Raw genomic sequence first — 22,488 nt, forward strand, 5'->3', positions numbered from 1 at the left:
TAATGTCTTATTGTATTTTGTTGTTGAGGGTGTGGTTAGACTTGCTTTTGTCATTTGCCTTTATGTCTTGTGCACCTGCTAACAAGCATTCATAGCTAGAAACTAGCCCACTGCAGATGCTGTTCCATTCTCAGACTCATGTCAAAATTTAATAAATATCATCTTCCCTAAAGTTTTAGACTAAAACTAGAACTGAAGGTTTGGTTAGGGACAAACCTTAAGGAAATCCCCTTGTTAAAATTTAATGTGCTTCAAGAAGCAGCTTGATTTAATTTTGAGTTATTAGTCAGTAGACCTGTATTATAAAAACAATTAACATATTTTTCTATCTGAAGATGTCTTTATTTCACCTTGATTCTTTTTTTAAAAATTTATATATGACAGCAAAATGCATTACAATTCTTATTACACATGCAGAGCACACTTAGTATTATCTTCTCTAACTCCATCCATTAACCTGAAAATGCCATGATTTTATTCTCTTTTATTGCTGAGTAATATTCCATTGTGTGTGTGTACACACACACACACACACACATATATGCCACATTTTTTTAAATCCATTCACCTATTGAAGGGCACCTAGGTGGGTTCCACAGTTTAGCTATTGTGAATTGTGCTGCTGTTAACATTGATGTGGCTATGTCCCTGTAACAATTAACATTTTTGTAGACAGTTTCATTTATAACCTTCAATCATACAAGAATCCTCATCCTCCCTGTTTTATAGAAGAGGAAGGAAGTACCAAGAGGGCAATTAATTTGCCCCAAATCACTTGCTGCTAAAGTAGGAAACAGAACTTGAGCTTGGTTATTTTCTGTTTGGGAATCACATGCTTTTCCAAGATAGTTTATGACTTCCTGGTTTTGATATTATTTAGGCAAGTTCCTGGAAAGAAAGGCACACTAAACCTTAACAGACTAGAAAATTTATCATTTATATTGAAAAGATTTTGTTTGAAGTTTTTAGTACGTTGCCTTATTAAATTTGGAAAGACTAAAATATCAGTAGTTTGACATAACCTATTCTCACATTATAATAAAATTCACTAATTTGGAGGACTTTCTTTAAAAATAAGATCAAGATAAGTGGGAGTGGTATGCATTTTAGTGTAGAAAACATTCATTCTCTGATCACACTACCTCTAAAGTTGGCTATTACAGCTGGGTGTGTGGTGCACACCTGTAATACCAGCACTCGGGAGGCTGAGACAGGATCACAACTTCAAAGCCAGCCTCAGCAACTTGGTGAGGCCCTAATCAACTTAGTGAGACCCTGTCTCAAAATAAAAAATAAAAAGGGCTGGGGAAGTGGCTTAGTGGTAAAGTGCCCCTGGGTTCAATCCTTAGTACCCCTCCCCCCCAAAAAAAGAAAAACCCCAAACACAAAAACAACAACAACAACAACAAAAAACCCCAAACAACAAAGTAAGCTACTGCAGTTATGGGAAATGAAGTTTATATTCAAATAATTGGTAACCGTTATCTTTGAGTTGAAATAAAATGTATGATATTTTTAATTTCCATCTGCTTTTTTGCCTTGAAATACATGCAGTGATTTTAAACTAGGTCAACATATTCTTCTTTCAAATTGTAGCTTGAAAGAATCCTTAGGGATATCTTTTAATGAATAGTTAAAACCAAATTTGTAATTAGCATATTAATTATGTAGTCTTTTTAAATGTACTTGAGAGTCCTTTAAAACTGTTTTCGTATATCTTTAAAACATTGCCCCTAAAAGTCTGGTTTGTGTGATTATTCTATCTATGAAGGAAACATTTGCTCAAGAAAGATAAATTTCTTTGAAAGGGTTTTTGGGGTAGGAGATTAAAAAAAGGAGGTTGAATTTGATCAATGCACACTAATGCATATATGGGAATATCACATTGAACTCCATTAATATGTATTAATAATAAAAAGTAAAGGTAAGGTCCCTCAATTCTTACTTGAAACATTACATATTCTGAATTAATGGATTTTCATTTGGTTTCCTTGATGCAAATAAAAGCACAAATAACATTTTTATTGCAAAAGTCTGGTTTCTCCTGCAACAGGTGTTCTAATCCTCTGGCATATTTCTAAAGGATTGTAGACACAATCTAGAGTTAATATCCTAGTTGTGGCTCCATCCAAACAAGGCACTGAAGAATAAAGAGGAAGAGAATAAAAACCCAAGAAATATATTTAGCACAAGTTCCCCATAGAAACATTAGATCTCAAAAAGCCTACAATTTTTTTCTAAAATAAAAATTTATTCTCAGTTCAAAGATGGAAACTATACTATTTCTCTTTCTCTCTCTCATTCTCTCTCATTGCTATGAGTCAAGTAATAGTGAAACAAGTTTCCTAGAAATACAGTATATTTGGCTGGACACAGTGGCTCACACCTATAATCCCAGCAGCTCAGGAGGCTGAGGCAGGAGGATTTCGAAGTTCCAGGCCAGCCTCAGCTACTTAATAAGGCCCTCAGCAACTTAGTGAGACCCTGTCTCAAAATATAAAAAAGAATTGGGGGTGTATCTCAGTAGTAAAGTGCCCTGCGGTTCAATCCCCAGTACCAAAAAAAGAAATATAATGTGTTTTAAAATAAAATAAATCACAACCTATTAGATAGTAATTAAATTGATTATTCTAATTATAACATTAATATGTGCAATTTTTGTATTTTTAGATATTAGTTAAAAATAAACTTAATTTTGCTTGATATGGTGGCATACACCTATAATCCCAGGGGTTTGGGAGGCTGAAGTATGAGGATAACAAGTTCAAAGCCAGCCTCAGCAACTTAGACTCTAAACAACTTAGCAAGACCCTGTCTCAGAAATAAAATATGAAAAGGGCTGGGGATGTGGCTCAGTTGTTGAGTGCCCTTGGGTTCAATCCCTAGCACCAAAATAAATAAATAAATAGATAAATAAATATAATTTAATTTAAAAAATTCTAATATCATACAAGCAAATATACTATATAACACTTAAACATTTTATAATCTAGTGTTATTTTTAATTTCTTGTTTAGCAAATTGATAATTTGACATGTAATTCATTTTAGGAAACTTACTGCTATACAAAAGATAACTTAGATGATTGGTAATGAGTTCATAAAATAATTATTAAATTTCTGGAAAAGATTAACAAGATTACATTAAATTTTTTCTTTTTTAGATTATAAAAGTAGTACATACTGATTGAACCAAAACCAAATAACTTAAAAGTGTAACATAAAGTTAAAACTAGTTTCTTTCTCTACTTTTTCTTACGTCTCATTTTCTAGAGTAACATTTTACTATATCTTGTTCTAGGCCTTTTGGTGGTATACAGTTAAACAGATACATAACGTGTACTGCACATGGTTTGGGTTTTGATGGGTCATACATGTTCTAAAAACTTTTTTTCTTGAAACAACATGTGATGGACACTCTTCAATGTTTGAACTTAATAGAACTCACATGATAGTTAAATCATGTTTTCTTAATTCATGTAACCAATTGATGAGTAGTTATATCACCTTCAGTTTTTATTACAAGTGAAATTTGCAATGAACATTTTTGTATATAGAGCTAATATATCTATATTTTTGTTCAATAAATTCTTATAATTGGAAATGCTGAATTGAATGGAATATGCATTTCAATTTGTGATAGATGTTCACAAATTGCCCTCCCAAAAGGTGGTTCAAGTTTAAAACAGTGTATTGCAACCCCAATCTTTTGCCAAAGAGGGAATTATCATACTCTTAAATATTCTAATCTATCTGCAAAAGTTATCTTATTTTAATTTGCATTTGTTTGATTTTTGAGTGAAGTTTTATATCTTTGTTTAATAATGATTAGATTTTTTATCAATTTTATCTTTTCATCTGACTTTTAAAAATTAATTAGCAAGAGCTCTTTGGACATAATGGTTATTAATCTTTTGTGTTATTTCTTCTAGTCTGTCACTCATCGTTTACCTTTGTTTATGGTCATCCAACAAATATAATTTCTAATTTTTATGGAGCTTTTCATTTAGAAATAAATTTCTCCATGTTTCTTCCATTTTTTGTTTAGGTCTCAATTTTTGTATATTTATTTCTATGTGTAGGTATATGTTTTCAATTTTTTAATTTCCTGTAGGAAAGCAATATGAATGTGTGTGTGCTTACTATTTATCTTATAACTGACTAGTCTCTGTTATTAAGGTTAGCCAATTTTCTGGATATACAGTTACTTTATTTGTAAGTAGTGATAATTTTGTCTTTTCTATTATTTTATATTTTATATGCATCACACACATATACTCTGAGTATATTGTTAAGTTCTTTTTAATAGATACCTTTTTACTGTTTAAAGAAATTTGCTTGGATTCCTAGTTTTGTGTGTTATGTGTGTATTTTAAATCAGAAATGGACATTTGTAATCATTTTCTCTTTTGAACTATTTTGTAGTCGAGTAAATTAATAATTTTCCATTTGTTGAACTTTTGTTGTTTTCCTGAGATAAATCCTTTTCAGTCTCATTTAATTAAATTTAAAATTTGACTTGTTAATATTTTACTTAGGATATTCATTACATATACATGTTTAGTTTGAGTATTGAATTATGCAGTTAGATAATGTAAACCTTATGGAATGGATTGTGAGATTTACCAACTTTATGTACTCAGAAAAATTTAACAACAAAGATGTTTCTTAAAGTTTTGTTGTATTTTCAAATTTTATTGTTTTTATTTTGTGAATATGTTAAATATTGATAGCTGTAACTAGTGTAAATAAAAGGTACTTGGGGTCCTGAAAAAATTTTTTAATTAATATTTTTAAAAATTTGTTCTTTTTTAGATATACATGATAATAGAATATATTTTGACATATTATACATTCATGGAATATAACTCCCCATTCTTATATCAAAAGTTTTAAAGAACGTAACAGTTCCTTTACTAAACTATTGAAGAACTACTGATCTAGATATAACAATTTAATTTATTTGAAGGTTCACGGATTCATCTTCTAAAAAGTTCTTCAAACTTTTTAATATAGAATATTCTACTGACCATGATTTATATGCATTTGCATATATACCTACATATGTGACTGCATTTTGTTTTTACATATTTATTGTAAAATACATATTATGTTTGTGTTTATGAGCATAACTGCAACTTGTATGGAAACATTGGCCTATAAACTTGGTTCTTGGGATCGTTCTTGTGGCTGATTTTTATCGGTAGGCCTAGTGCTTTGCATGTGTGAGTTAGTGGACTTCTGATGATAAACCTGAATGAAAGTCATAGAGTTCTGTATCCCTAGGCATGAAGAATCGGGGTTTCTCCAAGGAAGTTGTTGTTATAGGCCAGCCTCATTCTATGATGGGGCACTGGATTTCTTGAAATCTATATTGTGCCCCAGGCAGCAATTCAGAAGCACTCCTAGGCTGAGACTTCATTGTACAAAGGTCTGGACACTATGAATGTTCTGTGAGGGTACTGGTTTTCTAAAATCAGACTTAAGGGGGAAATATAGATGTTAATTGAGAAATTTTTGCTTCACTGTTGGATTAGCTCTAGAGCTACCTGAAATTCAGTTGGTGGGTTATTACTCATTATCCTATGACACTGGAAGTCAAGACTGAAGCATGTCTGTTTTGTTTCATCTATCCTGGAGCCTTAGCTTCTCTGATAACTGGAATAACAGACATGCCACTGTGCCCACTTTGCCACAATGTACTACTTCTTGCTTGAATCACTGCTTTACTTTATCAAGTGTCTTCATTCCTTAGTTCCCATCCTCCTCCTCATATTCTCAACCAGAGTGAACATTCCTGAAGACAAATAGGTTTGTGCCACTCCACTGATTAAAATCCTAAGCACCATAATGCCTTAAGTGTAAAATGTAAACTTCTTAATATGGATTTGATGTCTCTATAATCTGCATTCCTGCTTCTTTCTTTGCATTATCCAGCCACACATCCTTAACTTTTTTTTTAAATTAGTTAATTTTTTTTTTGAGAGAGAGAGAATTTTAATATTTATTTTTAGTTTTTGGCAGACACAACATCTTTATTTGTATGTGGTGCTGAGGATTGAACCCAGGCCACACGCATGGCAGGCAAGCGCACTACCGCTTGAGCCACATCCCCAGCCCCATCCTTAGCTTTTTGTAGTTAGTTCCCAGAACCTTCCTAGCATTCTCTGACCTTTGCATTTTAGGAATTTTTTATTTGGAATATACTTTCCCCAGTTAATTCTGAGCAATTGATCCTTCAAAGCTCAGAATAAGTGTCATTTCTTTTCCCTATAAGACTAAGATTCCTTTCCATGTTCCCTCAACTGTATCCCTGTCATAGCTCCTACTACTTTGTATTTTAATTATTTTCATGGATGTTATTAATTACTAATATTATTAGTGCTTATTATAAGTTTTCCCTCTTAGTTCATGGGTTTGCTCATGGTCTGAGACTGGCCTTTCCTCTCTTTATTCTTAGTAAAGATTTCACCACATAGGAGGTACCCCCCAAATATTTAAATATTGAATCCCTTCATCTTATGGTTGAGAAACCAAGGCCTACAGAGATAAGCCACCTTGCAAGAGATTATATATAAAAGGGCAGAACTTACCTTTTGATCAAGTGTTGGTTTCCCTTTATCAGGAATTACTGACTCAGATGTGTTTATAAGATTCAAATAGGTAATAAAAATGTGAAAAGTGAACTCTTCTTATCCTCTTCATTTTTTCTGGAACACATGACTCTCCTACAATGTTTTACCATGTATAAAAAAATGTTTTGGTATAAGTAATTCTTTATTTTCCTCTTAAACTACCACATAAGAAAAACAATAGTATGAAAATGGCTCTATTGTGTGATGAATTATAGAAGATTCAAGGATCAAATATACTTTCTCTCTGCTACCACAGGACTTTATATATACATAAATGTGTCTTTGCTTTGTGGTATGGTGCTGGGTATTGAACTTAGGGCTTCCTACATATTAGGCAGATATTCTACAGTAGTAGAGCTACATCCCCAGCCCAGATATCGCATTTCGTATGGCATGGTTTTGGTCTTTGGGTTCATGCCCTTGTGTGATACTCAAAACATTCTGACTGTTCCAGTTACATCTCTAATCATTGAACCTCTTCCCTCAATTTTGCACACATGTTCATATATTAAACTTCAACTTTACTGAATTATATTTCCCCAACATGCCTTTTTTAATGCTTCCCCATCTGTCCTTCCTTCCTGCCAACTGTGGTTAAATCAACCTCAATCCCTGGTCTCACTGTCATCCATTCTGTTTGGTGCTAGATAAACCTCAGCACAGAACTCTAAACTCAAGTGCCATTCCTGGGCATAGAATGTTGCATGTACACGCATATGTGTGTGTTTTACCAGAGCACACATAAGCACTTTAGCAGATGGTCATTCAACTGCTCCGTTTAGGACTTACCTAGAATTCTTGCATAAAGTTGGATTCCAGGATTAAATTGTGTAGTTCCTGAATTTTCAGGCAATGACATACTGCCTCTGGTATCAATTTGATTAAACTTGATAACTTTAATGCCATTTGGTTCTATTGGGGAGAAAGAATTTAATTGCTTACTCTAGAGAATGGATTTTTTCCCCACTGACTAAGGAATAGAACATTTATTAAGATTATCTTTGTGACCTGAAAGGGAGAAATGTACTTCTTTTTCCTTAACAGAAGCACGTCCAGGGCATTTTTAGCATGTGGTAAAAATTGAATAATTGGGCAATACTGACTTCTTTGGGATTCAGCCTTTTAGCCTCTGCTGTGTGATTAGTTCTGTCCAACCTGCTGGCGTGCTTGAGCAGGGAGCCTGCAGAGGATTAGAAAGGAAAAACCCTTTAGCAAGTCTCAGGTACTAAAGACATTTGATTTAATTTCACATTACACATGGTTATATGGTTTCCCTTGGCAACCTCCAGTTCTGCCCTACTTTATAATCAGAGGATGGCAGGATACATTGCACACTTGTCATCACCTGGAAAGGGAGTGTAGAGAACAAAATTTGTCTCAAAAGAAGAGACAAAAAGGTTACTAAAAAGAACAGAGGAGTCTGATATACCTTCAGAAAGAAACAGATGGTTCTCTGTAGATTTCATTGATGAGAGAGATTCTAGAACTATCTATTGCAGTTTGGGGAGATGAAGGAATGAGACCTAATTCTATAAATCTTTTAAGGGGTAAAAGAGTTATATTTACAAATTAGAGATGAGTTTTCATTTTAACAACAATAATAGTTACCATTTAATAAGTACATGATAGGAATCTTTGGTAATTTCCATACATGATTTCATTGAATTCTCACAATATTCCTGCAAAGGAATTATTAATATCCCTGAATAGATGAAGAAATAATTGTTTATTGATCTCTTAAAGTACGAGGCTGGAGGAAGTGTGAGACAACATGATTTCAGTTTTGGAGACCATTTATTTTTTTCTATCATCTTAAAAATCTTAAAATCCTATCAGTCCTTCCTTCTTTTCTTTCTTCCTTCCTTCCTTCCTTCCCCCCTTCCTCTCCCCCCTCTTTTTGCCAGGGCTCGAACCTAGGGATGCTTAACCATTGAGCCATATCCCCAACTCTTTAAAAATCTTGTATTTAGAGACAGGGTCTTACTAAGTTACTTAGGGCCTTGCTAAATTACTGAGGCTAGCTTTGAACTTTTGATCCTCCTGCCTTAATCTCATGAGCCACTGAGATTACAGGTGTGCACTACCATGCCTGGTTCACAATCCTATCAATCTTAATAGCATTTACTATAAAGCAGTATATTAACTGATGTCTACTAATGATAACATTCAGCCCCTTCAGAAAAGTTTAAATTTTAATAATCTTAGTCCAACTCTATAATTTTACATGTTAGGAAATTGAATTCCAGAAATTAAGTGGAGCATAAAACTAGGTTTTCTAATTCCTAGTAATCTAGGAGTTGTATATGCCCATACACTTTGAAATAGGGGTTCAATAAATGGAAGGAAATAAGGGGTCTTGTAGTACTTTAAATGGTATTAGGCTGAGGTAGCATGCAGAGTAAAAACAATAAATCAGGCACTGGGAAGAGTTCTTACTTAGCTGGTGATTAGTTCATTCTCCTTGACTCAAGTCTGAACGTATTAATGTACCTCATATTTTCAATGATCACAGGTCTTTAGAAGTGTCTGGTGTTCTTCCAGTCATTTGAGGGAAGACCTGTTTATTGAAAAGGAGAGGGGCTGTACATATGTATCTGTGTGTGTGTGTGTGTGTGTGTGTATTGCCATGTCATGAAGTAAATGTGAATGCTAATGACTGGCCATTTTTGTGACCTGTGAAAGCAGAGACTATGGTATTAATATTATTGACTTGTTCACAAGATGCCATACACTGTGGGCAGGCCATGTCATTACCTTTTACTGAAGTGAAAGCTGTGGGAATCTAACGGAAAACTGGGAAATCTCAGTGGCACATATTTACTATGCAAAGCATTTTACATGAATTTTATTTACTCCTTATAACTTCAGTGGTTATAAATGTTATCTTCATTTTTAACAGTTTTTTCAGTTTTTTTTTTATTAATCCTTCCTAGAACATTCGCCTAACACTTTATTATGAGAATTTTTAAATGTATAGAAAAGTTTAAAGAATTGTTAACATCCCAAGGCCAATTGGATTCTACAATTGTTACTTTTTTATATATATTTGCTTTATTATATATCTGGCCATCCATTTATCTACCCATAAATCCATCTTAGTTTTTGTTGTATTTCTTAGTGAGTTGCAGACGTTACTACATTTAACTCCTGAACATATAAGTGTGACTATCATGAAGTAGATAGAGTTAAAAATGTTTTCCTTAACTGAACAAACAAAAACAAAAAACTGGAACCTTCAGTTCTGTGTTTTGGGAACTATGTATTCAGTCCCTTTGAGCTTTCTCCCATGAAATAATAAGGTATTTTAAGAAAAAATGTAATCTACCCATGTTAAAAATCACTCATACTTCATTAATGAGAAATAGAAACATGTAAAAGGAGGGGGATACCCCTGAATTCATAGGCCACAGCAGCTCAGCACTGCAAAGAAATCTTACCCCATTTCTGATTTTAAACAAGACTGAGGTCACTGCAAAATTTTTAAACTCAACTCCTCTCCTAACAAGGGAAGTTAGATTAGCAAATTAGTTAAGCACTTCAGTAATGATATTGGAACTTAATTTCTTAACTTTTCCCCTTTTCTCTTCTTTCTGGGTGTGACTAAATTGCCTACAGCATGCTGCATGGTTGCTGGTAAAACAGGAAATGGGGTAAGTAATTTAGGTAGGGAGTTTTTAACCACCGTTTAAATACAAGCTATCCAATTCTTAAATACTTTTACTGCTACTGCCTCTCTCTCTCTCTTTCTTTAAGAGTGGGAAATTGGCACAAAGAAGCAATTTTTTATTATATCAACCTTATTTAGTTAGTTTACTTGCATAGCCTATTAGTAATCTATTAAAGTAGGTTTATTTTTTGTATGTGTATATTAATGTGAATGTATATACATAAATACATATTTTATATGTATTAGGCACTTATGTAATTTGGGAAATTAAAATAATAACTTTTATGTTGGTCTTAGAAAATAAATTATAAAACTAGGACATAAAAAATAAATTGTAAAATTCTAGCTAAGTCAGAATGAATTTATACACTGCTAACACATAGAAAACATAAGTGTACAGCCTTTTTTTAAAAAAGTTTTTGTAGTTGTAGATAGACACAGTATCTTTATTTATTTTTATACGGTGCTGAGGAACGAACCCAGTGCCTCACACGTGCAAGGTAGGCACTCCACCACTGAGCTATAGCCCCAGCCCTGTACAGTCTTTTTTTGAAATTCTTAGAGACCAAATGTATTGGAGTTTTAGAATTTTTGGATATTAGGGAGGAAATTCAGTGCTAAATATAATATATAATACACTCCTTTCTTGGGGTGGTACTATATAATCAAACATTAATATTTCTTCAATAAACAAGAATATTCACACTAAGCTTGGTAAGCAAAGTAAATAGTCTTGTGTTCCAGTTGGAATGTGATTGCCAACTGAGTGGGTTGGTTTGTTTGTGTTTTTTAATGATATTGGGGATTGAACCCAGAGCCTCATACATTCTAGGCTAGGGCTTTACCACTGAGCTACATACTTAGTCCCTTTTAAGTTTTAAAATTTGAGACAATTTTCTCCACTGGACTAACTAAGATGCTCTAAATATATTTCAAAGTATTGTGAAGGATTTAAAAAACAATTTTCTTAAATATGTAATGAATAATGTTTTAACTCATTTTTAGGATTGACTTAAATTACTGCAACCCTTTGCACTTTAAATAATTGGAATCTAAATAATTTTTAAAATAGCCATTCTTGTGTTTTTGTTACATATTTTATCCTTTAAATTGTATTCTTAAAAATGTATCCACACACATTAATTACACACTTTCAGCTGTGATGTTAGTTTATGTATATATCATTAAACTGTTGATACAGTATCAAGATAGTCTTTTAAATGCCTGAATGTTTTTGATATTCAAAGAATTAGAAACAGTTTGTGAAGCTTCATATTTGAATAAATCCTTGAATGTAGAGGAGTAATTTGATTAATTGTCATAGGGCTTATCTGGGTATTTAAACCATAATCCCAAAGCATATTAAAACATTTCTGTAACCAGTTAGAATCTCTGCTAGGTACAGAATGAGTAGATAGATTATTTTTTAATTTGTATTTTTAGAAAACAGTGGTGTCTTTATATTCTTCCCCCACCCTGATAAATTCAGTTTAACCATTAGCTAAATTACTTTTGTTTCCTACCTGCAGTTAGTAATGTCTTTAATTCTTACAGAATTAAAATACAATGGATATTGCAATGGATATAAATCTAATTTTTATCACTGAAAATTAGACATTAAAAGGGATGATTCACAAGTTCCTCTGAACATCTCTTTTGACTCATGAGTCAATTTGGGGGGAATGTGAAGTTTTTTTTCAGACAAGAATCTGGAAGTACATTGATGAGCATTTCAGAACATTAATACTTCAGGATTTAATATTTTCAGTAGCAAAGAAAAATAGGAGAGATTTTACATTGATTTCCCAAAATTAAGTCCCATTTTTAGCAAGACAGAAGATGCAAGCTTTTTTGTTTTTGTTTTTGTTTTAGTACTGAGGATTGAACACAGGGTACTTTATCACTAAGTCATATCCCCAGTCCCTTTTTTAAATTTTGAGACAGAGTCTCGCTAAGTCACTCAGGGCCTCACTAAATTGCTGAGGCTGGCCTAGAACTTGAAATCCTTCTGCCTCAATTTCCCAAGTCTCTGGGATCACAAGTGTTAACCTCCATGCCTAGCTAGATGCAAGTATTTTTAAACAGGGATATGAGCAGTAAACAATCATCTCTTTTCTACCTTTCCAGAATGTATAAATCCTAGAATCTGGCAATTCCAGCCCAGAAAAACAGATTAGTGTACTTTTGTCAATAAAGCTTTAAAAATTGCTTCCTTTATTTCACTAGAATATAGTTGCATGAGGTAAGGAATTTTTGTTCACTTTATTCTCTGCTTTCTATATAATGTGTAATATAGTAAGTATAATTATATAAATACTTGCCTTTAACAGAAAAAGTGAAGTTTTTGATGTCAGTGAATTATTTTTTATTTCTCAGAAAACAGAGTCTGTCACTGGGAAGAAATGATATAGTTCAGCTAAAAGAAGCCTACAAATGGATAACATACCCCCTGTTTTCAGAGGAACTGGGTGTTCCCATTGATGGAAAGGTATCGGGGTCATCAGCATTGTTAATTTCATTCTGTGGTTTTATTAGTTTTACTTTATTCTGTGGCAGGGTTTGGATTAGCCAGAGGAATTTTCTGCTTAAATAATTCAGTAAAGGATTTCCAAGCATTTAAAAATGTTGATTTCTAACAGTCATACATTGAAGATAAAGCCTCTTTTGTTTTTATTCCCTAAAGAGTTCTTTGTGATCCAAGACACTTATGAGTATAACAAGTAATATGTACCTTAATTGACCTTAAAAAGTTAGAAATGAATCTTTTCCTCTGATGTATTCATAGTTTCATGGGAGTGGGGCAGATTTACTGATATTAAGCAATATATAAATAACTGACAAGTACTGAGTCAACTCTAGACTATTTAATTTTGGTTAATCTGTGGCTAATATTGTCTCCAAATATACAGGCAGTACTGATTCAACTATAGTGAGCTTGGGCTCAATCTATCCCACTTTGTTGGCATTCAGTTCCTTCTGTTTATTTTGAGACAGAGGCTGCTTTTGAATTGAGAGCCCTTTGTCACCTTTTTGATAATTTCAGAGAAGACTGCCTCAATCTCTGGAATACTGAATTTCAGAGAAGAGCCTGATAGGTTTCTGGATGTGAAAACAGAACATATTCCTAGCTCATCTTAAATTAGATTTTAATAGTATAGCTTTATTGCATCATCATTTTGCTTGAAGGAAATTCCTGGAATATCAGATACACCCCTATTCAGATAAAATCACAAAACCATCTTACAAAGCTAGTTTTTTTAAAAAAAAAAATCCTAAATTATATACTGTTTATGCTTCTATTAGAACACATATGACTGTCCTTTAAACTGAATACTGAGAGAACAGAAAATAAAACCATAAATAGTATGAAGAGGAAATGAGATAAAGAGAAGTCATGAATGCAAAATATTTTTATCTCGAATTTCAGTTTGGGAGCACAAATACTTTTACATGTTGAATCAGTGAAAACAGAAAATAAAAAACAAAAGATGTAATAATGTTTTAATAGAGTCAGACTGAGTGAAATTTTCTTTAATAGAAAACGTGGTTCAATTTAATTTTATTTGGATAAGGAGCAAAAAAAGTTCTTTCATTATTGTAATTCTAGAGTAACTAATAGGCTTATTAGCAATCCAATGAACTTAGTACATATAGAAATCAGTAAATACAGAACTAAATAAAAAAACAAGAAATTGTAACTCAGTAAAAAAGACAAATTGTAACAAAGTATAACATATCTTTTTTAATGTGAAATTTTATATATTCTCTGTGGAGATAAAAGTATATAGAATATGAAATTGTGCTGTTTTATGTACAAGATGTGCATGTAAAAGAATATAGCATTTTTTAAATTTTAGAATAATTTTCTATAACTTAAATGTCTGACACTTAAAATTCAAAAATGTTTATGAAAAATAGATTAAATAAAGCAATTTTCCAAAAGCATGTTTAATATTTTAAAATGTACATATATATGTTTATATTCACAAATATGTCTAGAAACAAATTAAATTGTTAATAGTTCTATTTCTGTGGAGTGGAAGTGAAAAACCATCCTGTATTTGATTATTTTATAATTTGTAGGTGTTACTTTTGTAACAATACAAAAAAATTAAGATCTATCTATCTCAAATCCATTAGAAATTTGAGCACTTAAAATATGCTTCATACAAGGGCTGGGGATATAGCTCTGTTGGTAGAGTGCTTGTCTTGCATGCACAAGGCCTTGAGTTCAATCCCCAGCACCACACACACACAAACACACACACACACAATATATATATATATATATGTATGTATATATATACACACACACACACACACTCTCTCTCTCTATATATATATCCACATACATATATATGTATACTTCATACAGAATTTTTAAAGATGCAAATAAAATGTGTTTTGCCCTATTAATAATTCTAATCATAGTATTGACAGAATAAGTTGTTTCTTTTAGTTATTCTCTCTTTCTGGTTCCCTGAATTCTGATTGAATTCCGATTCATCTTTGTACCTAGTTTGTATATTTGTCTAAAAAATTACACAAATTTGTTTTGATTTTACTTTAAAACTTTCTTGGTAGTATCTCTAGTGACTGAGGTTTACAAGTTTAAAAAAAAAGAAAGAACAACAACAAAAATACAATCTAAAATTTTCCTTTACAGCTGCCCTGTGAACAAGCTGATTTGAGAGTAGTAGTAATATTTCTAGTTTTCCTTGTCACTTTTTCTGGGCCAATCTTTGAGAGTTAATTTCTATATCCAGTCATAAGTTGTAAGATGTTAGTTTCCTTTTGCTCATTTTAAAACTGTCTTTATAATTTTTAGAGCTTGTTTGAAGTGAGTGTGGTCTTTGCTCACCCAGAAACAGTTGGGGATTGCCACTTCCTGTAAGTTGCCATGTAAACGACAGTGTCAAATTTTGTAAAATTGTTAATGCTTTTGGTTTTCATTGAAATAGTAATGTTTCTCTTTCTAATTAACATTTCAGAACTTGTCATATTTTAGTACATTAAAAGTGTGCCTTCTAACTTAAGGTTTCTAGGTAAACCAGGGTAGCTCATGTAAGAGATTAATTTTGTCTACTTCTGATATCTTGAGTTTAACAATCATGTTGTGTAAAATGTATTTAATTGACTTATATCTACCCCCAAATAAACTAATTAACTTTTTATATTCACTTGAATTTTATTTCAGAGGTAAAATTTTACCAGACTGTTTCAAGCCAGCCAAAAATAAGCAGGTAAGGATTCTTTTGAGCTGAATATGAAGGTAACAATAAAATGAAAATGCATTGGAAATGTGGCAACTCTCTTATGCCAAAATTAATCTTTAAATATTTTCATTTGCTACATTTAGTTTTTTCAATTCTTAGCACCTTTGTCTTCATCTGTGAAGTCATTGCACATACATATCCATATTTGTGCCTGCGTCTGGGTTGTTCCACTGGTTCCTTAAATTTAGAACCAGTATTTCAATGATATTATTATTAACCATTTGGGGAAATACAGCTTTCAGTTTTTAATCCACCAAATTACACCATCAGGGAAAATCCATGGCAAGTATCAGCAGTGTCCCAAACTTTTGTCTAATACATACTTTCCAGAAATTAGTTTTAAAAAAAATCTAATCCAAGCTAAGTTATTTTATTTATTAGGATAGTCATAAATTAATACAGATTGAGTGTACCTTATTCAACAGTGCTTAGTTCATAAATGTTTCAGATTTGGAAATTGTTTGAATTTCAGAATATTTGTGTATACTTTACTGGTTAGGCATCCCTAACCTGGAATTTAGATTTTCAGATTAGAGATACTCAACCTTTGTAGATATTTCAGGCCACATTCGCAAAAAGGATATTTTATTCAGATTCTCCTTTGTTGTCTAATGTTAGCTGGTTTTCATGTCAGTGAACAAATTAGTTATCATATTCTTTTAGTTCATATTATGCCAGGATAGGATAGCATGGCATGCTGTTGGGGCAATCTTTCATGCTCCCATTACTTAGCTGGTATTTTGTAGTTAAGCATTCCTACAATTTTACTAACATCCATTTTGTTCTGTGGTTGTTAAAAATAATATGTTTATTTTCAAAGATATCTGGGTCTTTCTTCTTGATTTGACTACTAATTGGCTTATTTAGAACTAGGGGAAGAAGTTAATAACTTGTCAAATACTGTGTATGGAAATAATTAGAAATGCAGAGTAAGTCTAAAGCATTGTCTCCTTACTTTTCTTTTTTTAGAGGGAAACAATCTAAACTTTTTTTTTTTTTTTTTTTTTAGTTGTAGATGGTCAGAATACCTTTGTTTATTTTTATGTAGTGCTAAGGATCGAACCCTGTGCCTCACACATGGTAGGCAAGTGCTCTACCACTGAGCCACAACCCCAGTCCCTCACACCTGGAGCTTTACCATGTTGATTCAATACCTCGAGATTAACAAATGGAATTGAGGTTTGGGGGGAAAAAAATCAAGCAACATTTCCTACAATGTTGTCATTTTTATATTTGAAGAATGCCATATTTTGAGAGGAGTGAGACAGTGCCATCAAAAACACATGTTTTGTTGGTCTGCCTTGTAGTGCAGAAATAGATCAAATTGAAGAGAAGAGTAGAGGTATACCAGTTTCAGAACTGACATTATGACTGCTTAAGTTTTACTTATTTTCTTGAAAATAGTAAGTATTTTCCCCTTTATGTATGTAAAATGACATAATTTCTCCAATTATGTTCTGTGTTTCAGCTCTGATTTTTTTTTTTGTCTAGGTAATAAAATGTCTTTTAAAATTTTCCTTTTACCCTATATAGTCGGTATTCACTAGAATGGCAGTTATGAAAGCTTTGAATAAGATAAAAGAAGAGGATTTCCGCAAGTAAGTAGAAGTATCATGGAATTTTAGAATAAAGGGAATGTTAGAGATAATTCAGATTATCTCTAAGACAAGACTGGATGTATTTCAGGGACCAGGACTGCATTTTAGTCATCTTTATATTCCCAGTTCCTGATATAGTAACTGGCATGTAGTGGTGTTCAGTAAATGTTTGTTAAGCTAATATTTAAATTATGAGTCAAGTCTAACTTCTTTATATTTTAGAAGAGGATATTGAGATCCGAAGAGGAATTGACTTGCTTATGTTTTCAACTGGGTAACAAAGGGTGGACCTCAGGCCCAGTGCCATTTCTATTACTTAACTAATCCTATATGTCCTAGCTTGGCCCATCTCCAGAGGAGGGAGAAGACTGGGGAATTTTCTTACTTGTAATGGGAATAGCACTGACTAGGAAGTCAGGAAACTTGATTTTAATCAAGTCCACTCTGTTTCCCCAGTTGAAATCTTAGGCAAGTCAACCAGCTCTTTGGAAATCAGTGCCCTCTTCTAAAATATAAATTGTTAAAATATGCTAAAATACAATAAACCTTACATTATAATTCTCAGTGTATTTATAAATAAAATATTATTGTGGTTATTCTTCCAGAAGATACTTGAATAAATTTCAAGCAATGATATTATAAGGAGGGTTTTATATCTCTGACAGAGTCTCAGAATGGAAAATATTTTTATTAAATTTTAGAGAGTAAATTTTACTTTATACACAGGAAATTTCCAAACCATGCATTTGGGGGTTAAATCTATATCTTATTTACAGGTAGTTTCCAGTTTTGAACTTGCAAATTTCTAGACGATGGATAGAGAATAAAGCTATATGTTGTTTTTTCCTGTCTGTCCTCAGTAGGTTTAAAGTTTCTTAGCTAAGAGGACAGTGTCAACCACATCCCCCCCCCCCCCCATGTAATCTAATTCCCAAGGTCTATTTGGAATGAGAAGAAAGCAAAAGGAAAAGTGGTCAAGCGCCCTCCCCGACAGTTGGGACTTATTTCCCACAGGTGGGATGCACTTCGTAAGTGGGACCACTTACTGCATATTAGCTTTATCCAAATAACTGAGTATCATGTAGGTAAGCCAGCAGCAAGTGACAGGGAGAGCAAAACGATTGAAGAGCCTGGAGAGGCTTCCACTTCATAGATATGGATTCCCCCATCCCCAAATCTCAAGGCTGTGAAATTCATTTGGGAAAATGAGACCTCCTGAGCATAAAAGGTAGCATCAGAACTCTCATAAACTTAGTGCCACTCTCATAAATTAGAAGTGTTACTCCAGAGGCCTAAAATAACTTTATTGTTTCAAAACTAAAAGTTAGGGAGAGGTGTATAGTCCTTGAGAACCTCAGGTTCTGTTTGTGTCTCAGACAATGCTGATTCATCTTAGTTTTGTAATTCAATATCATGTCTGGAAAATAGTAGCTGTAAAATTTATTTTGTTTTACAGGCAGTTTCCTTGTCCTCCAAACTCACCAAAGGCTGTTTGCACTGTTCTTGAAATTGAATGTGCTCATGGTGCTGTTTTTGTGGCTGGTAAAATATTTTGTCTAGAATATATGTATACTGTCAACCTACTGTTGTCCTTTCTGAACAACTCAGTTGACTCCTTTTCTGTTTTATTTTTATTGTTGTTATGATGTTCTGGTTAGTTTACTCTTTTGATATGTAACACTAATACCCAATCTTTTTTTTAGATTCTGTAGGCTGTCCTAAAGATCCTTAGGGAATATAGTTTAAAAAAATCCTTAGGAGAGCTGTTATTTCAAATGTTATGCCAAATGGAAGTGACAACTTTCCAGGTTTTAGTAGTTTACATCATAGGTGGGTAGAAATATAGACAGATGTGGAGACCCAAAGTGATCAAAGACTACAGCATTGAAGATATTTTATAACATGGAAAGCAAACTTGAAAAAATGATATTATTATGTCCAAATGACCAAACACTTGGCCTTCACCTGAAAAAATAATTGTTGTATTGACTTTCCCAAGTGGTTAGATAGCAGACAGTTTTAACTGCTTCGATGATTCACACCTATATTCCCACATACTCAGGAGGCTAAGGCAGGAGGATCACAAATTCAAGGCCTACCTGGGCAACTTAGTGAGATCCTGTCTCAAAATAAAAAGTAGAAAGGACTGCAGATGTAGCTCAGTGTTAGAGTACCCCTGGGTTACATCTCCAGTACCGAGAAAAAAGGAAGAAAGAAAGAGAGAAAAAGAGAAAGTCAGTTATAGCTCCTTCATAGTAATAGGTGAAATGAAATTGCTCTTAGCCTGCCCTAGGGCAGTAAAATCTACCGGCTTAGTATAGCTTTATTCATAAAACAGTGAGTCATACTCTGTTGGGGTGTTTTGTTTTTTGTTTTAACTTAGAAAAACTTCAAAATTTCCTATATTTGAGTTCTTTGGAATATGTTGTCACCAGTGACTATTATTTTGAAAGTATTATTAGTCACATATAAAAGCAATAATTTTTCTTTTCTTAATGATCCTTGGTATGTTCCATAATATTATATAACTTGTTCAATCAGCCAGTCATATTATAAAATATACTGAGCATTCCTTTCAAACTTACTTAATACACCATTCATATCATGTCTTTAGCAGTCTACTCTATTGTTACTTTAAATATTTTTAATTATCTTCATTTCTGTGTGCTGGCCCCCCAATACATGGAAAACAAGTGAATTAGTTAAAGGCTAGGCCTTGTTCTGCATCATAGTACCTAGGATATTGGCACTCAGTAAGTAGTTGTTGCTTCTCTTTATCCTATTGTGTTCATCACACTGTTCCATTGAGGCTACCTGATATTTCTTTGGCAGGGAGATACAATAAATATTCCAGGAATCTACCACAAACTCCTTGGATAATTGATGGAGAAAGGAAGCTGGAATCTTCAGTGGAAGAATTAATTTCAGATCATCTGCTGACAGTATTCAAAGCAGAGAGTAAGTGTTATGATATTATTATTTTAAACACATTGTTATTTATGAATAGATTTCTTGGGAGCGGCAGGAAAGATTTCTAAATTTTATTTATCATTACCGGGTCTGGTCCTCTTGGCTCTGGGCTTCCCATGAACAGGGATTGTTATGTCCAGGGCTCTTCCTTCTCAAAATCACTGCTCCCTTCTGGGAAACTCAAAACAGATGAAACTACTTTTCAATGAATGCAGTTAAGCCCTGGCCTCAGCATACCTTAGCCTTAGCTTCTTTTGGGGAATATGAGGAAATTAAAACACAGCTTCCACATCCAGTGCTTGTTCAAGAGTTGTCATTGGCAAATATCTGGCTTCTATATTAACCTATAAAGTATGTTGGGATGAAGTTGAGGCCTTGAGAAAATAGATCAACAGTAGCCATTTTACAAGGACTTCATGGCAGTGTATTGTTTTAATTTCTTAAATATTAGTGTACCCAAAGTGTGTGGAATGAGTCAGATCCTGTTAGGCTTATGTTATCCTTGTCTCAACAAGTCTGTCAGGTCAAAGGCAGCATGAAGTCCTGTGATTTCACCCTGGGGTTAGATAAGAGAACAAGGAGTAAGATTTCAATCACAGGAAATCATGTTACATGTCAGGAAAAACTGCAGGCAATGAGTTATGTCACTTTTTAGAATGTAACTTTTTAGAATGGGGCTCCTAGCCTGAGTAGAAGACCTTTTTATCAGGAACCAGCTAGATATCTGTTTTTCTCTCTGAAAAATCTAAGAAGAATGTGCTTTGAGAAGGAAGGCAGATGATCTAGATAAGGTACAGTTGTCCCTTCTAGCTCTAATTTGTTAAGAAGAAAATGAAGCATTTCAAACCATATCCTTCTTATAATTTGTTGCCTGTCAGGTTGGTTGGGCACCTTCCTTTTTTTTTAAGGCTCTTTAAGAATTTTTTTACTGAATGGAGAAGAAAGTATCCCAGTGATCTAATATTTTCCAAAATCTTAGGAGTAAAAAACTCTGGGCTATTGCCATAAGCTTTTACCTATTAATTTAATATTTACAACTGGTTATCTCATAAGATTTACAAAGTAATGAAAAAGTGAAAATAAAACTTAGCATTAAATGTCTTCAACACTTTTGAGAGCTACCTTATTCCCTTTCTGTAAAAAGATTTAAGAAATCTTCAGTTCTAATTACTTAGGTCCCAAGGAAACCTCTGTCATCCTTAGGGCTGTTGGAGAGCTCTGAAACAGCTGTGCTTTCCCCCCTCAGTTTTTATGAAGGTGATTTGTTGTCATTTTCTATTTGAAGGAGGAACTATTACCCCCAGACTGAAAGTAAAGCGAATTGTGTGTTCAGAGTGTTGAAGAACTTTATTAAGAGCCATATGAGAAAAAGCAGACCTCTGGACCTCTGTGCTGATGGCTCCTTGTTAGGGGATAAAACCTTGTTGTTTGAAATCCCTGATAAATAGCATCAGTTTTCTAAATTAATCAATTTCTAAGCTATATTACCTGTTATTTCTGATTAATGGTTCATATCTGAAAAGATGATTCTAATTGTTGTAACCCTAAGTTTTATAGTTCTATGAATTAAACTGGTATTACATGGGGCACCCTAGCTATTCACATGATAGTTCTTACTCCTATGTGGGATACACAAACTTGTTCCTTCACTTCCAACTGGCATGTGCCGTTATCTGCTTGCTAATTCCCTAGGTAATGAGTAATAAATTTTGACATGCTCTTAAATTCAGAGTCTAAGCAGTTTTCCCCAGTACTATACTTATTACCTTACTTATTGAATAAATATTTGTCATGTCAGCTCCCTGCTGAAAACTGGTCAGTGATGAGCTTTAAGATAAAGCTTAGTTTCAAACTATTTAACTTAATGTTCCAAGGCCTTCATTAGCTGGCTTCTGCCTATCTTTCAGTCTTGTCTGTCTGTCCCTGGTTATGAAGACCATTACAGATTAGTTGAACTATTTATAGCTCCTGATCATTTTTGCTATTGATTTTTTTTTAACATTCTTTCCTTTGAGCAGAAGACAAAACCCACAGAATTAGGGGGATAAAGCAAGGCATAATGTGAGTTTAGAAAGCTCAACTAAGTCTTAGTATGTATTTTTTAATACTTAAGGCAGTGGCTCCCTTTCCTTTTTTGTTAGCTATTATTTCTGATTGTACACTAATAAAGTTTCAGGGTTTGTCTGTACAAGTTTCTCCCAGTCTAGAGTCCAACAATATTTTCTTAGTTCTCAATTTTGAAATATTTTCAAAAAACTATAATATATATACTTCTCCTTTGTTCTGGATTTAATGCTTCTCTGGCCTTCTCAAGAGCCTAGCTTTCTACACATCCTTTCTTCT

General features: G+C 33.2%; 1 protein-coding gene across 12 annotated transcripts in view; it reads left to right on the forward strand.

Moving 5' to 3' along the window:
• Pus10 (pseudouridine synthase 10) overlaps positions 1-22,488 on the forward strand; it is a 98,213-nt gene that overhangs the window by 40,220 nt on the left and 35,505 nt on the right. For all 12 annotated transcript variants that reach the window (XM_058572912.1, XM_058572907.1, XM_058572906.1 and 9 more), the window contains 7 exons: positions 10,250-10,284; positions 12,678-12,789; positions 15,130-15,191; positions 15,499-15,544; positions 17,111-17,175; positions 18,632-18,717; positions 20,008-20,133. In XM_058572912.1, coding sequence (XP_058428895.1) covers positions 10,250-10,284; positions 12,678-12,789; positions 15,130-15,191; positions 15,499-15,544; positions 17,111-17,175; positions 18,632-18,717; positions 20,008-20,133 — 532 coding nt within the window. The remainder of the gene's footprint in view (positions 1-10,249; positions 10,285-12,677; positions 12,790-15,129; positions 15,192-15,498; positions 15,545-17,110; positions 17,176-18,631; positions 18,718-20,007; positions 20,134-22,488) is intronic.

Source organism: Marmota monax, unplaced genomic scaffold (genome assembly GCF_021218885.2).
Source record: "Marmota monax isolate L192 unplaced genomic scaffold, Marmota_monax_Labrador192_F-V1.1 WCK01_AAM20220418_F8-fsc00015, whole genome shotgun sequence".
NCBI classification, from domain to species: Eukaryota; Metazoa; Chordata; class Mammalia; order Rodentia; family Sciuridae; genus Marmota; species Marmota monax.